At 41.8% G+C, this 18,599-nt stretch overlaps 2 protein-coding genes across 13 annotated transcripts; one reads left to right on the top strand and one right to left on the bottom strand.

The window, feature by feature from the left end:
* Positions 1-1,409: 1,409 nt before the first annotated feature.
* LOC103711578 (NEDD8-conjugating enzyme Ubc12-like) lies at positions 1,410-6,965 on the bottom strand. Of its 2 annotated transcripts, XM_089927643.1 has the most exons (7): positions 6,767-6,965; positions 5,597-5,709; positions 4,866-4,974; positions 4,543-4,621; positions 4,319-4,435; positions 2,185-2,235; positions 1,410-1,994 (listed from the first exon to the last, which is right to left on the bottom strand). In XM_089927643.1, exons 1-6 carry the CDS (start codon positions 6,937-6,939, stop codon positions 2,227-2,229), a joined length of 600 nt encoding a protein of 199 aa, XP_089783769.1. In that variant the 5' UTR covers positions 6,940-6,965; the 3' UTR covers positions 1,410-1,994; positions 2,185-2,226. The 2 variants fall into 2 exon arrangements, with proteins under 2 accessions (XP_089783769.1, XP_008796012.2); XM_008797790.6 differs by lacking the exon at positions 2,185-2,235.
* Positions 6,966-7,161: 196 nt separating this feature from the next.
* Positions 7,162-14,970, top strand: LOC103711577 (protein FAR-RED IMPAIRED RESPONSE 1-like). 11 transcript variants are annotated; one of them, XR_005515253.3, is made up of 4 exons: positions 7,198-7,541; positions 8,124-10,487; positions 14,151-14,191; positions 14,495-14,970. XR_005515253.3 is itself a non-coding variant. In XM_088711905.2 (2 exons), the coding sequence occupies exons 1-2, from the start codon at positions 7,217-7,219 to the stop codon at positions 10,322-10,324; spliced, it is 2,526 nt and encodes an 841-aa protein (XP_088568031.2). In that variant the 5' UTR covers positions 7,162-7,216; the 3' UTR covers positions 10,325-14,970. The 11 variants fall into 11 exon arrangements, 3 of the variants coding, with proteins under 3 accessions (XP_088568031.2, XP_089783768.1, XP_088568032.2); XR_016398579.1 differs by having other exon boundaries at positions 7,325-7,541; positions 8,110-10,487; XR_016398575.1 differs by lacking the exon at positions 14,151-14,191 and having other exon boundaries at positions 7,197-7,541; positions 8,097-10,487.
* Positions 14,971-18,599: the final 3,629 nt, after the last annotated feature.

Here is an 18,599-nt window from a genome sequence, read left to right as displayed (position 1 = left end):
TTATTTCTCCTTAATATGCCGACAGCTTTATATGCTCTCTCCTTCTTGTCTCCGGTCGTTCTTCTCCAAATTCACCAACAACACAAGTCACTAGAGCCCTATAATTTTCCTATGTCACTCGGTGGAATTGGCACGACGAAAGCTGCACGCAAATAAATCAAGCTCGGAGGTGACGCCACTCAGCAAACACGCACACACACCATCAGGCCCCCCTCCTTGGTTGGTCATGAACCATGATCGAAGGGCAAATCCGTTAACACGTAGAAACCCCAGATTTCTTGAGCTGGGAATCATTGAAAAGAGAAGAAATCTCCCAAATATGAGCCAAGAGCAAACCAAAGTACAAACAGATCAGCTCATGTACATATAGAGGAGGTGCTTATATTGCAGATGTTATAGGATTAATTCATCATGCATTGCACTGAGGACTTTCTTTGTGTAGCTACGCTGCTCATTGATGGCTACACTAACCTCACCCCTCTCGAGCAGGCCGTAGAGCAAAGCATAACACATCCCAAGCATGAGAACAGAGCAAAAAGAAACCATCATGCGAGATAAGCAGACTCCGAGGCATGGCAAATAGAAGTCCAAAAATGGAACGGGGAGATTCTAGAAGAAGAATGTTACCTTTGAAGCCCGTCCCCTCCTGCTGAAGTAACGAATCCCCCAAAACGAGAAATACAGGACGTCATGCGATTGTGCCGATGCTCACTGAATCAAATACCACTTTTAACTTTAATTATCTCTTTCTTTCAAGCGGATGCTACTTTATTTGGAAAAAAACAGTGAAACTGTTAAACAAACGCACAATTGTAATTATATACCAGCTGTTAGTTCGGTTACTACAGTTTCTGGTTTCCCACCTTCTTACCTCTAAAATCACTTCAGTTCAGCACAAACACATTCACCGCACCATGATTGTTGCACCCCATGTACGCACATCACATTGGATATTGAGGAAACTTTTTGAGTTGAACCTGCACAGAACCCCTAATACATGCAGCAGCGGGAAGACAGCACATCATGCGAGTTTCATTTGCATGCAGCTAACCTAGAAACGGTCGTCACAATAGAAAAGGATGAGCTGGGCCACCTTCCATGCCAACCCGTGAAAAGAGCGTCCTCAGCTACTCCAGCCCGCGAATATGGCGATAGGCTAAATTGAACAGGCTTACCGGTAGCAGCAACAAGCGAGGACTGCACCCTTATCAATTAAAACAGCGTCGTGCGGATTGACTTCTTCTTTGGCCAGGTTTTTCCAGAACAACAAAATCTCCGCTGCCAACTAGAACGTGTGGCTGTACAGAAATAGAAAAAACGGGCGTCCTGGACCAACTTCTGAGAGAGCCTACTCTTTAAGTTCAACCAAGACTCATCGATGCCATGCAAAATTCAGTGCCAAGAGCACGAAACAGAAATATGAACATTATCATTCAGGTACATTGATCACATAATTTGGTGCTATTCAACCACCATTAATCAAAATTTTGCTGCAAAATATATATGGAATATAATATGCCTCGCCAGATCTAATGAAGAAACTCTATAAAAAGATAGGGCTAAGGTTGGAGTGGAATATAAGCACATGTTCCCAATACATATCCCCGCCAGGTGCCTGGCCTAATTCACCAATTTATACCACGCTCCAAATGATCCCAATCCAGTAAAAGTTTCACGCATTGCAGCAGCAAATGAATCCCTTCTTGGACGATTACATGGTTTCAAAGGTATTTACACCCCGAAACAAATTGCAGCCCAAAAGACAACAATTTATGACAGAATTCAGAGCTCAAGGGCCGTTAAAACTTGAAACACAAGATGAGGAAACACGGGCACTCCAATCTACCGGCATCATGTTATATGCACCTGGGGAAGTAGATCTGACCCACATAACCTCCAGCCATTGCCCTTCTCACATTGCTCTCAAACAACTTAGGATTGTCACGTAAAACAACCGCTGCATCATGATTCAAGGGGTCCTCATCATTGGGTTGCTGCATATATAATGAAAAAGGTTAAATAAAAGTAAGATTTTACTCATAAAAACCGTGAAAAATAAGCTCTATTCATATAAAATCAAGCCAGCAGAGATTTTTTTCCCAATTCTTTTAAGCGATAACTTAAAAGAAATAAACTGATGGTGAAAGGCAGATGTAAAGAATGGAGAAGGCAAAGTAGTCCCACGTGCAACATCCCCATGTTGCTCTAGATGCAGTGCCTTCCACATCAGCAGACCTATAGACATGACCAAATTCATGAACAAACAAAGAAATGATAAGTTTCATAAAGCACCCTTAAGCAATAAAACAAGATCATATGACAATATCACATGGCAGGTGTCCAACATGTAGCATCAGCCTTTCACATGATGACTAGAATTATCTTCTCCTAACCTGAGCTCCAGCAATTATCCTCTACTTCCAATAAGATCCCCATAGAGAGAGAGAGAGGCAAGAACTCTTAACTCCATCCATCATTTAGGCCTCCATTTATGCCATAACTCTTAATTCCATCCATCATGATCTACTCAGTGCACACACTATCATCTATGTTTGAGCCAAGATCCCCAAATGATTTCGCCCAAAGCTTTAAATAAGGATGGGATGGCGGGGACAGGGCACCATCCTGAGTGTCGGGATGAGATGTCAGGGAATGGACTAGGACGGGATATCCATAACATCCTGTTCCTAGATAAAATTGGGACGACCCCGCCCTTTTTAAATCCTTGCCCTCACCCTTACTCAAAGCAGGGCATCTTTTACCCAAATCCTCTAAAAATTTCTTACCAGTTAACCAGATTCATCTTCTCTTAATTGATTCTTGGTTCTTTCTACTTCCCAATCCTCAGTTATATTCATCCTTCAGCTTGCAAGAAACATCTCTAGAAATTCCCCATCGCTTCTTTATGACCATAACCTCCTCCACAGATTTCACTCTTATTTCAAATTCTCTGGCTCAATCATCAGATGTGCATGAATATGAAGGTTCTAATAAAATGCCACTATTCTTGCAAAAAGCTATATATATATATGTATATATATTAAATGTACCGTTGCAATATACAATATGTATTAGCTAAATTCAATAGCTGCAAATTGCCCAAAGAGAATGTAAAGCAGCTATATTTCAGAACATTTGCAATAGTCACCCTAGATTGTAGGCCTCTCTTGTTTTCATCCCTTTCTGCAACTCAACTTTAGACAAAATAAATACTAACAATATAAATAACAAATCCTTATCCTTAAAACTATAAAAAAGCAGCTTAATTTCCAATTTTTCCGTTCCAAAAAAAACCTTAATTATAATTCCCTTTTAGAAGACCTAAAGCATGCTAAATTTTTATAGAATAAAGGAATCTTAAAAATATATATCTTAGCAAATTTAGACTCTGAGAAATTCCAGGGCAGGAAGTAGAGAAGGACTTCTGAACCAAGAGACAAAGGTGAGATATAATTTACCAGATTTTAGGTGATTATAAATTAGTTATTTTCAGGTCTTTTTAAAAATTCAGATTTTAGTTAACGTATCTAAAATTAAAATCTTTCACAGTCACTTGCATCTCCACGTGCATTATCACTAGTATCTGGAAATAGTCCAAATGAAAAATATCCCTTAAGAAATGGAACAGAGTCAGAGAGGATGGAAATTCGAAGTGGTGCAGCCATGGGAGCATGACTCTTATCTGCTACCAATGTCATAATCTGTGCAGTACTAATTGTTACAAACTAAAATTTTCACACATCCCTTGCTGTGTCATGGCCTAACCCACCTGTAAGGCATATAAATCTTCTAAATGTCCTTTATGGTCAAGAAAACTTATTGTCACCCATCCAGTAATATAATACCCGTGATCGCTTTGTAAGATTTAAATTCTGTACTATCAGCTGTTAATAGATATAGGAATAAGTGCAGGACTTACGAGGAGTATATGAGAGGCCTATAAGAAAAAAAAAAGAATCATTGTATGTGCAACCAGAAGGAGAACTAACAAGAGATCATACAAGCATTACCTATTTGGATTTTAATGTGATATTGTAAGTCATGATATTAACTATTATTTTAAAAAATAACAATTAATGGAAAAAGCGATCCGTCTTAGGCTGGACAATTGGCAAAGGTCACCCTCCAACTAATTATTATCAAGATATATCCATACGGCCATGCATAACCACCTGAATCAAGTCAGTGAATACTACGATATGCATAAAATGATATCTGCTGTACTAAAGGTCCAATGAAAGTTATATACACTATTTTTTGTGATTGGACTGATATAGAAAATCTATGATCACCCACATGAATGAAAAGGAAGAAGTACCATGAAAAGAAGATTCAAGCCATAAATAACAGTGTTTATGCTGAGGACAGGTTTCCAGTCTTCACGCAGAATGTTTAGGCACACATTTCCCTCCAAGTCAATATTTGGATGGTAGACCTGCATTAAAAATTAATTAAATATTTATGAAATCAGCAAGTATTTGAAACAGTAAAGAACTGCCTTGAAATTATAAACACAGAAAAAAATAAACACCAAGATTGTACCTTCGTCTTGCACTTCACCTTCGGTGGTTCATGAGGATATGAAGGAGAAACTTGAAAGGTGAAAATGAATGTACCACCTCTAAAAAATAGAAGTCAGTTAAGTTACATCAGATAAGTAGTATAAAGTCTAGGCAACAAAAATATGTAAAAAAAATGTAGCATAGATGTCAATAAGAAGCAAAACAAAAAAGGATATGAAGAATTTCCATGAATTCGAAAAATTAATACCTACTATTATTGACATTCAAAATCACACAAAATGCAATATTAAATCAAAAAGTATTTTCCCAAGATGATTGGTAAATTGGCAAAAGATCACTTACTGATAATATCCTTCATCAGGTTGAATGCTGATTTCGAAGTTCATCAGATCATCCTTTCCGTTGGGAAATGAAATAGTAGTGGTTTTAGGTAGGTTAAGCTCACTAATATCTGCAAAATGTGAAACACCAATACCAAATATTAAAAAAAGTTCCTGACTGATAATATTATATGAAACAGAAATTTAAAGGTATTACAAATAAAGAATTGCATATCTAGAACACAATTTAGCATTAGATTAAAATAGTAAAAAGTCTTAAACTCTTTTTATTTTTAAAATTTTATCAGTTTAAATTTGAGAGCTAAAATCCATGCTTCTCATTGCCTTTTGTGGATATTATGGCAGAAATGGAGACAATAGAGCAAAAATGGATGCTTAACAAGAAATAAAGAGAAAAAAGGGAAAATGGAAGCAGTCAGTCCAGACAAGAGAATTAGAAATCCCTGTGTTTGAGCAGCTCGAGTCCCAAATAATAGATTAAATGGACGGATGAGAGGTTTCCTTATTCAATTATGTGCATTAACTAGGTTAATAAACTTTCAATAGCTTGGTGTTTCCTTCCACCAATAATTTATATGCAAGAATCAAGATAAATACAACTCGATCATTATGGCGTGGACAAAATTACAGAAAGAAGTTCTTGAAACTTGTCAAAACAGAATTAGTTCTAAAGCAACAAGGAGTTAATGAATATCCACAACAACAACGGATCACTTTCAAGTACAAAGAAACCTTTATGAAGACGTAATTCCCCAGCACTTTGTTTCTTGACAGGAGCCCTTCCATTGGCATTTGCAGCATCTTCTCTCTTCTGGCCCTTTATCTTAAAAAGATTAATCATTTTTCTTCAAAAAAAAGCAACAAAAAAATATAGAAGTTAGGAAAAGACACACAATCATTACAGCGAAATTAACAAAGAAGATGGTCGCATAATGCAAAGCTTATATGATGATCCCTAAAAAAGTGACCTGACATCACAGCATGAGTTCCAAAAAGAAAACTACAATCTGCAAGAACCAAAACAGCAGCAAATGTTTAAATTTCTAAACACAAAGGACAATCTTTTCAGGTCCTCTTTCGTTTTCATTTTCTTGGAGCAGCACACAAAAATGCATTAGAAACAATCAAACAAATATAATCTGAGGCTCAAACATTGGTCAGCAACTTGACATCGTGCAGTAATCTGATGCATACGCTGAAAACTAGGGAATCTCAAACAGAAACGAGTGGAGGGTATCAGATGTTGAGGTTGTGGGGCAGAAATTATGTTTTAGCATGCTTAGTTGCTGCAAGATAACTAGCTATTCGTATTTACTCACTCGCTGATATGCTAATACGTCAGAAGCTCAAACAAAACCGGTGTTCGCCCCAAGTGCATCGTCTGAATTGGAACACTCAAAACACACGTCCTCTATTTGTGAAGAAAGAAAGAAAACAAATAGAATAAAAGTTTCGAACATATTATACGTCTAATCATCGCCCAGGATACAAGTTCATCAAAGAAGATCATCAATCAATCAGATAAGAACAAACGAATAAGGCATAGACCAACGGTTATTCAAAATGAGATGAAACAATCCAGATGATCCAGATCATTTGAGGCAAGAAGGAAGCACGTATCATATCCAAAGTCTATAACAAAGGCAACCCATAATTTACTTTGGAATATTTAGAATTCCAAGAAGAAATTGCCCAAACAACCTCACCAAATAAATAAGCTCATGGAGTAAAAAGAAAAGGCAAAAAAAAAAAACCCTAAAATGATCGAGGAAACTTTCAGTCGAAAAAGAGGGAGTGGAGAAGCGAGATAACATCGAAAGATCATTTTGGCGACGAGATCGGGAAGAGATATTAGGCTCTGGAACGGATTGATGAGAAGAGGAGGAAAGATCGGGAGCTCACCTGTTCGACGAGATCAGAAGACGCCGGAGAGAGAGAGAGAGAGAGAGAGACCGCAGTAGGAGAGAGTCGCGTAAAAGCGGCTTCGAGGCACTCGGGCTTTCTGAAGGCAATGGCCAGTTAATTCCTAATCCTAGACAGAGACCGACCGAGCTTAGGCCCCACCATTTCCGCATATAAATTCATACGCGAAACAGTCGATCTCCCGTCGGCTTTCGCTTCATAACAAACATCTTACCCATTCGTCTATCGCATTAATGCACGGACGGATGAGATGACCATCAGTGGAAACGGACGGTAGAGCTTATGCTTTCCCACAGAATTTGTATGCGGTCAGAGGGAACCAGAGGTTTTATCCAGACAAGACCGTAGACCCCTCTCATCGCCCGCTCGGATACTCGGAATGCATCCTCGAGCGCATCTACTCCCCCATTTGGTCTTTATCTCTTCGCAATGACCAAACTGCCCTTTTCGATCACCGTCCGCAACTGTTCCATCGTTCTCACCTACGGCCCTTACCAATATTTTCGAGGAGGGCGACGCGCTTCCAGCAACGCCGTTCCATACGTTCCATCCCCTGTAGGGCCCGTACCCCGAATTTTAAGCGCCATTGGTCGAGAGTGCGATGTGGGAGCGTTTCTGCACGGGCGTTGCTATCGGCCGTGCTCTCTTTCGGCTGGCAAACCCCGGCCGGGCCGCGCTCCGACGCTGATCTGCAGCGCCGCCCCTTTTCAGGGCCCTTGCCCTCTCTCCCGTTTCCTGAAACGCCTCCCAAAAGGTGAGCCCCCCCCTACTATTCTCTCCTCTTCCGTGATATGACTGAACAAAATTTGGAATTTCTCCTTCTCCTTTATGCTCTCTTTCCCCGCTTTCTATTAGCCTAGGGTTTGAGTAGCTTAGTTGTGATCTCCATTCTACTCCCATTCTTTTGCAAAAGAGGCTCTATTTTGAAGTATTTGTGAGTGATTTCTCTAAATTCCTTTGATTCCACTCCCAGAAACGCATGATAGAGGTGGCCGAGGACTCCATCTAGTTGTAACTCCGTAACTGATCTTTGAGCGATCGATCTGGTGAAACTTTTGTCGTCATTAGAAGGAAGGCTGAATTTTTTTTATAGTTTAGCTGGGAAGCATAAACAAACAAGAAGAATAACGAGTGCTGTTCTTTCCTTTAATTTGAGAGGAAAAAATAATATAATCTAAATAATTGTTAGTTATTGTGCCCTTTAACGATTGGCCTTTCGACAAACAAGTTTTGACTGCTAATTTGACTGAAAATATCTTGTAATTGTTGCGAACATATATTAGATGCGAAATTTATAAGACGATGATAGATTTTTCCACCAGTATTGCTCTGGTAGGGTATAGCATGGAAAGCACCAATGATGGGAGCTCTCAAAAGCAAGCAAATGTTGAAGACATTGAGTTGGCTGCTGAAATTGGCTTGGTTGACGACGACGACGACAGTGATGATGATGATGATCATGATGATGATGATGATGATGAGGAGGAGGAGGAGGAGGAGGAGGCGGCTTCTTTAATAAGGGGTTCAGCTGCCATTGAACTAGCTGACCCTAGCACTGACTTGGAAGTGAGTTCTCTGGCAGGGAACCCTGACGAGGTTGGAGGCACAAGGTCAGAGCCTTCCATTGGTATGGTGTTCCAATCAGCAGTGGCAGCATATCGACTTTACAACGAGTATGCTAAGCATATGGGTTTTGGGGTGAGGAAGAAATTGTGCCGCCGTTCTAAGACAAATAATGAGATGATTGCAGCATGGTATGTCTGTACAAAAGAAGGCAAAAGTGCAGCTAATGAGAAAGCAGAGTGCTCGCAGAGTGCAAGGAGGACCGGTTGTCGTGCAGCGCTGAAAGTGAAGAGAATGGCTAATAAGGAATGGAAGGTAGTTCATTTTGCCAAGGAACATAACCATGAGCTTGATCTGGAGAACGTGTGTTTGTTTCGATCTCATATGAAGAATCGTATATCCAACAGGAGTAGGATCAACATGGCAGGTGTTGGACACAAATACGCGATGGCCGCCCCTGGCAAACAATCTGGTGGTCAAGATGGAGAATGCCAAAACCATATGGATAGAGGGCAGAGAAGGTTCTTTGCACCAGCAGATGCACATGCTATTCACATGCTGTTCATTCATATGCATTCAAAAAACCCTGCTTTTTTCTATGCAGTGGAATTCGATGGGGAGCAACACTTGAAAAATGTATTATGGGCTGATGCCAAGGCTAAGGTGGCATACACTCATTTTGGCGATGTAGTAACCTTTGATACCACTTATTTGACTGATGGGTATAAGGTGCCATTTGCTCCTTTTGTAGGAGTTAACCATCATGGGCAGTCTATTTTGCTTGGATGTGCATTGGTTGCAGATCAGAGTACAGCATCATTCGTGTGGTTGTTTAAAAGATGGCTTGATGCGATGTCAGGCAGGCCTCCAAAGGCAATAATTTCTGACTATAACAAAGATATAGCTGCAGCAATTTCACAGGTATTCCCTGAGACTCGTCACCGTTATTGCCTGTGGCAAATCCTTAAAAGGGTCCCTGAGAAACTAGGTGATGTTTGTGAAGCTCGTGAGAACTTTTTGAAAAAACTCAATAAATGCATTTATGACTCTACAACGGCTGATGAGTTTGAGAGGAGGTGGTGGAAATTAATTCATCGTTTCGGTCTTGTAAATGAGGAGTGGCTGCAAAGTTTATACAAGGATCGGCAACAATGGGTCCCATTGTATCTAAAGGACACCTTTTTTGCGGGGATGTCTATCTCACAACGAAATGAAAGTGTAAGCACCATATTTCATAAGTTCATCACCCGTGAAACTGGTTTAAAGGAGCTTTTAGATAAGTATGAGGTAGCTTTAGAAAGTAAATTTGAAGATGAAGCCCAAGAAGATTTCTGGTCATTTCACTCCAAGACCAAGGAGAGAGCACATCCGTCACCATTTGAGTTGCAATTGGCAGATGTCTACACGAGAAACATGTTTGAAAAATTTCAGATGGAGGTTCTAGGAATCTCTTCTGTTTTTGCATCAAAAAGTGAAGAAAATGGAGACATAGCTACATATGTGGTAAAGGCCTATGAAGTGCAAGAAAAGAGGAAAACCAGAAGGCTGTTAGAGAAGGAGTACAAAGTTGTGTGGAATACCATGGAGAGAAAAGTATGTTGTGCGTGCCGCTTGTTTGAATTTAAAGGTTATCTTTGTCGACATGCATTGGCTGTTTTCCTAGCATTAGGTGTTCTGGAAGTTCCATCTTTCTATATACTGAAACGGTGGACAAAGGATGCAAAGAGCAGACATGTTTTGGATGAAGGCTACACTGTGCATGGTGACTGCTCAGAATCTGTTGCACAACGTTTTAATGATATATGTGTACGGTCTTTTAAATTTGCAGAGGAAGCATCAGTAACAAAGAGGAGTTATGATGTTGCATTACTTTCCCTTCGAGAAGCTTTTAGAAGAGTCACACATGCAAACAACAGTGTCAGAAAAAGTTGTCAACGCAATTATCCACATAATGGAGGTCAGTCAAACAAATAACATTGGAACAATGTTACCTATCTGTAACCCTCTAGTCTCTAACATCGCTAATGAGCCAAGCGCAAAGTTTCAGCCTAGAGCTGAGAATGGCACAAGCAAACAGAACAACAATGTGTCCAGGAGCTATGAGCAACTTGGTCACAATCTTGTTATGTTCAGAGAGGTTGGTCATAATCCTTCTCATGTTGCATCATATACTGGATTTACATATTCGTATATTGTGTAAAGTTTGTGCCTTAAATTAGAGATCGTACACATGATGTAGATCCATATGCCTTTTGATAACTAACTCTTACCGATAAGCATTTTATGCCAGAGGCATTTCAGTCATAAAATAGCTCTATTTAAACCTTTTTTCTAAAAACAATGGTCTTATTAGTAATAAGCATAGAATTCATCTTTCCCTTAGGGGCAAGTTAATCAGCAACAGTTAGTCAATATAGCTCATTAAAGAGTTAACTTAGTCAGCTACAATTAGTAAATATAACTGATTAAAGAGTTTAATCAAGTTACCTTTTTTTAAAAAAAAAAGAAATACAGTGATTGCTTCCTTCCTGGTTCAAACCTGGAACCTCTCGCCAGTGCATGCACTGGGAGAAGCTGACCCAAGATCTTTTGGCATTATTTAAGTCACATGCTCCCATAGTAACAGCAATAAACATTTCACATATATTTGTACATGTTGACTTTATGGCATGTTATGGGGGTGAAATTCTCCCAAGCCTAGATAAAGAGAGTAATATTAAGGTTGATAACTGAGATGGATAGACATGGTGCTCCTGAACTTGAGAGAGAAAAATCTTTTTTTTTTTTTTTCTGTTGGGCAGCAAATGGACTCCTTTGTTAGGCCTCCTAGTTTTATTTAACATCAAGGAAGTTTATTGACAGCTCGGGACTAGGATAGCTTAGGACACCTGGGACTCCTCTTTTGCTCTTGCAGCGATCTGGTTGGTTTTCATCACTTGGGAGTCCCCACCTCCGAGCTTCTTCAAGGCCAATTTTAACGGCAGTGTGACTGGTGGTGGCAGCAGAGGTGGAGCAGGATTTGTGATTCGAGGTATGGATTCCAGATTCGTGTCTACTGGAGGGAGTCAGATCTTTGATATCTTAGTTCTTGGGAAGGCATTATTTATGCGAAGTAGGTTTTGAGGGCTGACCTCATAGCCTTCGAGGGTGATTCAGCTACGGTGGTCAGGTGGATTCAGAGTTAAGCGGGGATGGCCGACGCACATCCTCTCCTGCACGACATTCGGAGGATTTTGAGGGAGTGTGCATTCCTGTGTGCTAGGCATGTCTACCGGAAGGCAAACAAGGCTGCGGACTATGTTGCCATTTATGTGGCAGAGCACTTTGGAGGAGTGTTGTGGACCGATTTGGCTGTTGTTCCTATTGCTCTTCATGACGTTTTAATTTCTGATTTTGTTGGATGTATTCATACTAGACATGTATGATCTGTCTATCTTATCATTAAAAAAAGAAGTTTATTGATAAAACAACTTACATGAATTTACTTTTGCAACAACTTAGGTGCCGAAAGGCCTTAGACATCTACTGATTTCACAGGTATGGACTGCCATCATCAACTCATGATACGTTTATGTGCATATCATTAAAACAAATAGAAGGTCTGTTGAGATGCTAGAAGTTTTGAAAGTAATCAGCCCATTTTGACGTATTTTAAACAAACTGCATATGTATTTTTCTTCTGCAGGATCTTATTTCCAATAATACCTGATATGAGTTCATAATGCATTTGCATGATGGTCAGACATTCATATCTGCTGAAAACCTCAGAGTAAACTTATGGAACCTGGAAATTAGTAATCAATATTTTAACATCGATGACATGAGGCCTTTGGACATGGAGGATCTGGTAGGCGATTTATTAACGAGCTTGAAACTTATAGGATCACATGCCATCTTCTTGTAATTCTTGTGTGTTTTTAATGCAACTTTCTGACCTCTATATGTTTTAAATGACTAAAATGAAGGCTGAATAACTCTTGGGTTTAAATTAAAGCTCATTTTTTAAGAGAAAGTCTGTGAATTTCCTATATTGTTCATGCACAAGCTATATCCTGTTTGATAGAGGTGGTTGTCAGGGATGCAAAAGGTCGGGGTGCGGTTGCAGTTTCTCATATGCTAATTGTTCTCCAAGGAACACATGGTCAGATCACATCATTCATTTAATGGGCAGATGAAAATCAGTACCACATGGTTTTCTTGTTGCCTCTATGGTGTTTTCAATTACAAATAGGTGGTGAAATTATTGATAATATTTTACCAATTTGATTAGTCAGATTTATTTGGTGGTATGAAACTGTGTTTCATTCCCATATTTTCTTCTGTTATATTGGACTGCCACTTTAAGTTTGATTATAACTGCACATCTAAACTGAATAAGCATGAGTATTTCTGGCAGAGATCACCTTTTAAGCTAAGCATACCTTTGCCCGTAATTTTGTTATTGTGATTTTAACTGGACTTTATGATGTTGAATTTTTATTAAATAAAAAATCATCACTCATCAATAATTTAGTGCCCTAATGAGTGAGTTTGTTAAGGTCATCTTCCTAGAAGCAATCATTTGCAATGCGTTAGGAAATTTGAGGAGAGAAATCTGGATTGACAGTAACAAAATCTACAGCTTAATAATGTCCAGTTAAGACTATGGATGATAGGGTAGCAGGGCTTCAAATGTCAAAACATTCTCATATTGCCTGTAAGTTGGCTATTGAAGAATAAAAGGTAGGTTTTAGTGTGATATCTTTTTTGTTTGATTATTCTCATTTCCTGAGAGAAAAAGAAGCCTTGGACTCATGAATATATTGCTTTTCTGAAGGTAGGTTTTGCAAGGGGCTGATCCATTTGCCTAGTCTAGATGTTACCATGGAATGAGAGGATATTGGCTCAAGATTGGGGATTAGTCTCAGAGCTAGGCACATGGAATTTAGATAACCTCAGCTCAAAAGAGGGTCATGATCTTCATAAAATCAATTAATTGAAAATTAGAGGCCAGAGAAAGAGAAATTAATCAAGTTACCTAAACTATTATAAGTGTAGTGGAATGTTAGTGATGGATTGTCTAAATACAGGAGTAGTTGAACTTAAGGATCTGCTTGTGCATCTTTAACTTGCCAATGCCAAATGCAAGATGGAGGTTATTTGGAGAAAAGTTCTTCACCTTACATCTCTTATATCTTGCAGCATGGAGGTTATTTGGAGAAAAGGGGAGATCGATAAGATTTTTTGCAGCATGGCCCCAGATGTCTACTTTAATTTTGTGAACCAAACAGTGCAAGGGAATCATGTAGAGTGTATTTTTCATCGTCTAATCTAGGGGTTTGCATTTTAGGACGATGGAGAAAGTGGAGCCTTCTTTGTAAGCTTAAAATACGTAGCTGACTTTTTGTCTTTTAGCTGCAGCTTGTGCATGATGATGAAGGGATGCAAGTGCAAGAATCATAGCAATGATGCGAGAGAACAAGATATACGGGCACAGTAAATAAAATAAGGATATATTTTGCTTAAAGTAGCATTTCTTTCCTCCATCTAGATTGATTTTAGTGTGTTCCTGTTGCATTTACATCTCACTGTTGGATGGCCGTGTAAAGTTACTTCTTTACATCGTCTTTAATTGTATGCTCTTCAAACATACAATTTTTAAATCATGAAAAAATGTGAACCAGCTGCACTCATGACAGTGATTTTTTGCTGGTGCTTTCTACACGAGTATTTTCTACAATTATCATCAAGTAAATTTCTTAAAATCCTCAACCATTCTTGAACCTGTGGAACTCGTTGTTGTATATGCTTTTCTTCTCAGGTGCATGGAGTATGAAATTGCAGACACTACTTTTGCATAAGGTATGTCTCAAAGCTAAGGACAATTTTAGCATTGTATATCCAGGTTGCAGATTCGGAGATTAACAGAAAACTGAAACTTCCAAATATAAGAACCAATTATTGTTGCTTCTCCCTTGAGGTCACTGAGATTTAACTTTACACTGTTCATCTTTAGTTTCAAATTTGCAAGCTTTGGCATTTCAACACTGTAGGCTAATTTTAGATGCCCGTTGGCCTCTCTCTTAAACAACATATTCATGCTAAAAGAAACATGCACTACTTAATCAAAAACTTCATATGATTATTTTCTTATTAAATATGCAGTATTTTGTTGGACAAGCATGGAGGCTTGGAGATGAGCTTCAAGATGTTCAACAGGTCTACAAAAATCTAATGGCTGAGCTTGAAGCAGTGGATGAAGTCAAGGTGGAGAATTCGTAAAACAGACAGGTCTTTTGGTTTTTTGCCATAAAAGTTTTGCACCTCCATTTTAAGAGCTCGGGCTCTGTCAAATGTTGGCTGTACATAGTAGCTCAAGTTAAAAAAATTTGGTGAAGCATGGTAGTTAGCCCAAAGGGGCATATCGTATATCACCCTTCAGTTTTTCATTAGGTCGTCCCAAAGTGTATACATTACGTGCAGATGTAGCTACTTGGTCTTTGAAATGGGAAATGAGGTGGTGTAAAGGTGGTAGTCTAGATCTCTGCGTTGTGCCATTTTGTCATCCATCCTTTTCCAATGTATACAGGCTATGAAATTGTGGTCAATGAAAAATGTTTCTATTGCAAGCATGCATAACATATTACGATGTTTGGATATCACATTCTGCATCTGTTGTGAGTAGTCGTTAATTATGCTCTCTCAACTTCTTTTGTGTCGCTATTCAGAAATCAGAAATAGAAAGCCCCAGCATTTTGCTCTTGGTTTGTTTTCATGCAGTCGCTAATTACGGAGCCTAGATCCAGAGTCCTTATCATGTTCGTATTATTAAATTTATGATTGGTTTCATGTATGATATGATTCATGTAATTACCTCTGCATGCATCTATATGTGGGATTTAGGGTAGTTTACATCTCATGTATTTCAAATACATTATCTAGTTGCTGAAGATGGAAAAAAAAAAACTACTCACGACAGTCCAGGTATAGGCCCTTGTATTTCTTCAAATGCCCCAAAGAAACAATGGATTATTCAGCTTGTTTCAGGCTAAAATTTGAAAGAATAATGTAAGAGAAAGTTGAACAAAAGTATCAATCTGGGGTCAGGCTCCTAGGAAAGGATTCTAGGCACAAATCAATGATGGCAACATTTAAAAATGACGATACGATTAACAGATCTAGATGTACGTACCGTAGGTAATATGTCGGGCTCTCTTTTTTTTTTTTTTTTTTTTTTTTTTTTTGCTAATACGGGTGGATCATACCTGGCGGGTACGAATACACCCAATAAAGTCAAAAAATAGGATACCTCGGAGTGCCAAAGGCAACTCCCCATCTCCAGTCCACAAAGTGTCTCCGGAATGGCGAGCTACAAATGCAGCCACCCAATCCGCAGCCCCATTGGCTTCACGGTAAATATGCTTGGCCTGAAAGGCCTCTCCATCCCTCGCCATAGTCCATATATCGCGAAGCAAAGGGTGGTCACTGCCGTCACCCCTAGGACCCTCTCGGATCCAACTGATAACGGTGGCTGAATCACCCTCTAGGGTGATAGACCTAGCCTGTAACACGCACCGGGCATGTCGAAGGCCTGCCCAGGCAGCACTCAGCTCCGCGCTCGGAACCGAGGTATCAAATAAGTGACTGCCACCAGCGGCTACAACCCTAGCGAAAGGGTCCCGAATGACGAAACCCGCGCCTCCCCTCGTACCACCATCCAGGACTGACCCGTCAAAGTTGACCTTGAGGAAACTCGGGGGTGGGGGCTCCCAGGTGAAAAACACCGTGTGCGATACTGCCGAAGCAGGGTGGGGGCCCCAGATGTCCCGAGCTGTCAAGGTCCCTCCGGTGGTGGAGGCATGACACATCTCTGCCGCCTGACTACGGGCACTCTCGACCACAAATCTCGGCGACATACATCGTTCACCGAATATACGAGCGTTCCTGGCCAACCAGATCTGGTAGGCAGTACAGCTCACTCGAGTCACCTCCTGACGAAGCGTCGGGGACTCCGAGCCCTGGCGCATGGCCTGTAAGAACTGGTCCCTACAGATCCATACCGGCTGCGGGACCCCTGCCAGACGCCAAGTGTCCCTCGCCCTAGAGCACCGAAACAAAGCATGGTCGACCGTCTCGGCCACACCGCAAATCCCACACTCCAGGGGGATCCTCAATCCACGTCCACCAAGTACTGCTCTCGTTGGAAGACGGTCCCAGACCACCTTCCAGAGGAACAGCGCAACCCTCGGGAGGAGGCCCAATCGCCAGATCCAGGCACAATCAGGACCAGGGTCGTACTTCCGCCTAAGAATGCGAGAAAGGACGCTCATCCTGACTCTGGGACTGGTCGAGGAACTCCACACTCGTACATCTGGTCCACCGCTCTGTGGCAGAGGGAGGGAGCGAACCCGCTCCGCCAGATGCTCCCCGAAGAGGCGGGCTAATCGAATCTCGTCCCATCCAGCCTCCCCGGGAGTCATAAGATCACAGACCTGTAAACCCTCCCCAGCCTCGACACTAACAGTAGTCGGCCAGCGGCACGGGGGAGGCCATCAACCCATGAGTCCCTGGTCACATCGATGCTGTGGCCATCGCCTATCAGCCATCGAGTGTGATCCGACACCATGGGCACATATCTCGCAATCTCACGCCATAAAAAGGAACATCCCCGCCCTCCTCGAACCCCGCCCTCCTGGCCTACCCCCCATAGCGGGCGGTCATGATCCGGCTCCAGAGGCCCTGCGGCTCCAGGATGAAGCGGGAAGCATGCCGGGCGAGGAGCAGCTCTCGTCTCTCCCGGAGAGACAACACCCCAAGGCCACCCTCCCTGAGAGGGAGGCAAATACTCTCCCATGCCACCAGGTGCACCCCACGGCCCCCACCTAGCAAGCCCCATAAAAAACCCCGAAACAGTCGCTCAATCTTTAGTAGGACCGATCTCGGTACCACCGTGCTAGTCATGAGATAGATAGGCATAGAGCCCAAAACAGATCTAATCAGCAAAACTCTACCCATCATAGATAGAGACGCTGCTCGCCAGCCCTCTAGCCTACTCTGAACCCGTTGCACCATCCCGGAGCACTCAGATACACGCAGTCTCCTACCTGTGATCGGAACACCCAGATATGTCCAGGTCCCGTCCTGCTCAGGCATCTCCAGAATCCTCCGAATCCCACGTCGAACCCCGGGTGGCGAACTCGGGCTAAAGGAGATAGAGGATTTCTGGGCATTCACTCTCTGACCAGATGCATGGCAATAGGCGGCCAAAGCCCGCCTGATAGCCAGGGCATCTGCTGCGCGGGCACGCGTCAGGAGTAGGCAGTCATCGGCAAAAAGTAAATGGGATATCGGCTGGGCCCCTAGAGCTGGGACGTAAGCCTCCAACTCTCCGGCGGCACATGCAGCCCGCAGCGATCGAGACAAAACATCAGAACAAATAATGAACAGGTACGGAAATAGCGGGCATCCCTGCCGAAGCCCCATAGTAGAACTAAAGAATGGGGACGGAGAGCCGTTGATCAAGATGGAAAACCGCGGACTCCGGACACACCCCATGACCCAACCAATCCAGGTCTCATGGAAACCCAGACACTCCAAAGCTCGCCTAAGAAAACTCCACTTGATTCTATCGTAAGCTCGTTCCATATCCAGCTTGATAGCCATCAGGCTTCGACGCTTCGGGGCCCGTCGAAGATCCCACATCATCTCTTGGGCCACCATAACGTTATCGAAGATACTCCTACCTCCAATAAAAGCACCTTGCTCTTGACAAATAATGCCGGAGAGAAAGGGCTTCATACAATCCATCAGTATTCTTGCCACCACTTTGTATAAAGTAGTGCACAAACTGATCGGTCTAAAATGGCTCGGCTCGGACGCATCCGTTCGCTTAGGTATAAGCGTGACAAAAGTGGCCTTCCAGTCGTCAGGCATACCTGACTGACTGAAGAAACACAAGACCGCTTCAACCACTGCGAACCGGACGATACTCCAGTATCTCCGGAAAAAGAAAGGAGGGAAGCCATCTGGGCCCGGAGCCCTATCCTCGCCCAATGCCCAGACAGCCTCTCGCACCTCCCCCTCCGTCACTGGTCGAACCAATAGTGCATTCGCAGCCACCCCAATTTGGGATTCAGCTCTCGGGAGCAGGCCGACGACATCCGACTCACTATCCTCCGTCCAACGGGAGCGAAAGAACTCGAGTAGGATGTGGCTAATTGCCGAATCATCGTCCACCCAATGGCCCCGCTCATCCCGCAAGGAACGAATA

The sequence above is a fragment of the Phoenix dactylifera genome, chromosome 15 (genome assembly GCF_051530095.1).
Source record: "Phoenix dactylifera cultivar Ajwa chromosome 15, Ajwa_hap1_PhDact_Kaust_v1.1, whole genome shotgun sequence".
NCBI lineage: Eukaryota > Viridiplantae > Streptophyta > Magnoliopsida > Arecales > Arecaceae > Phoenix > Phoenix dactylifera.
Note: the sequence above shows the minus strand (reverse complement) of the source record. Positions and strands in the feature narration are given on the sequence as shown.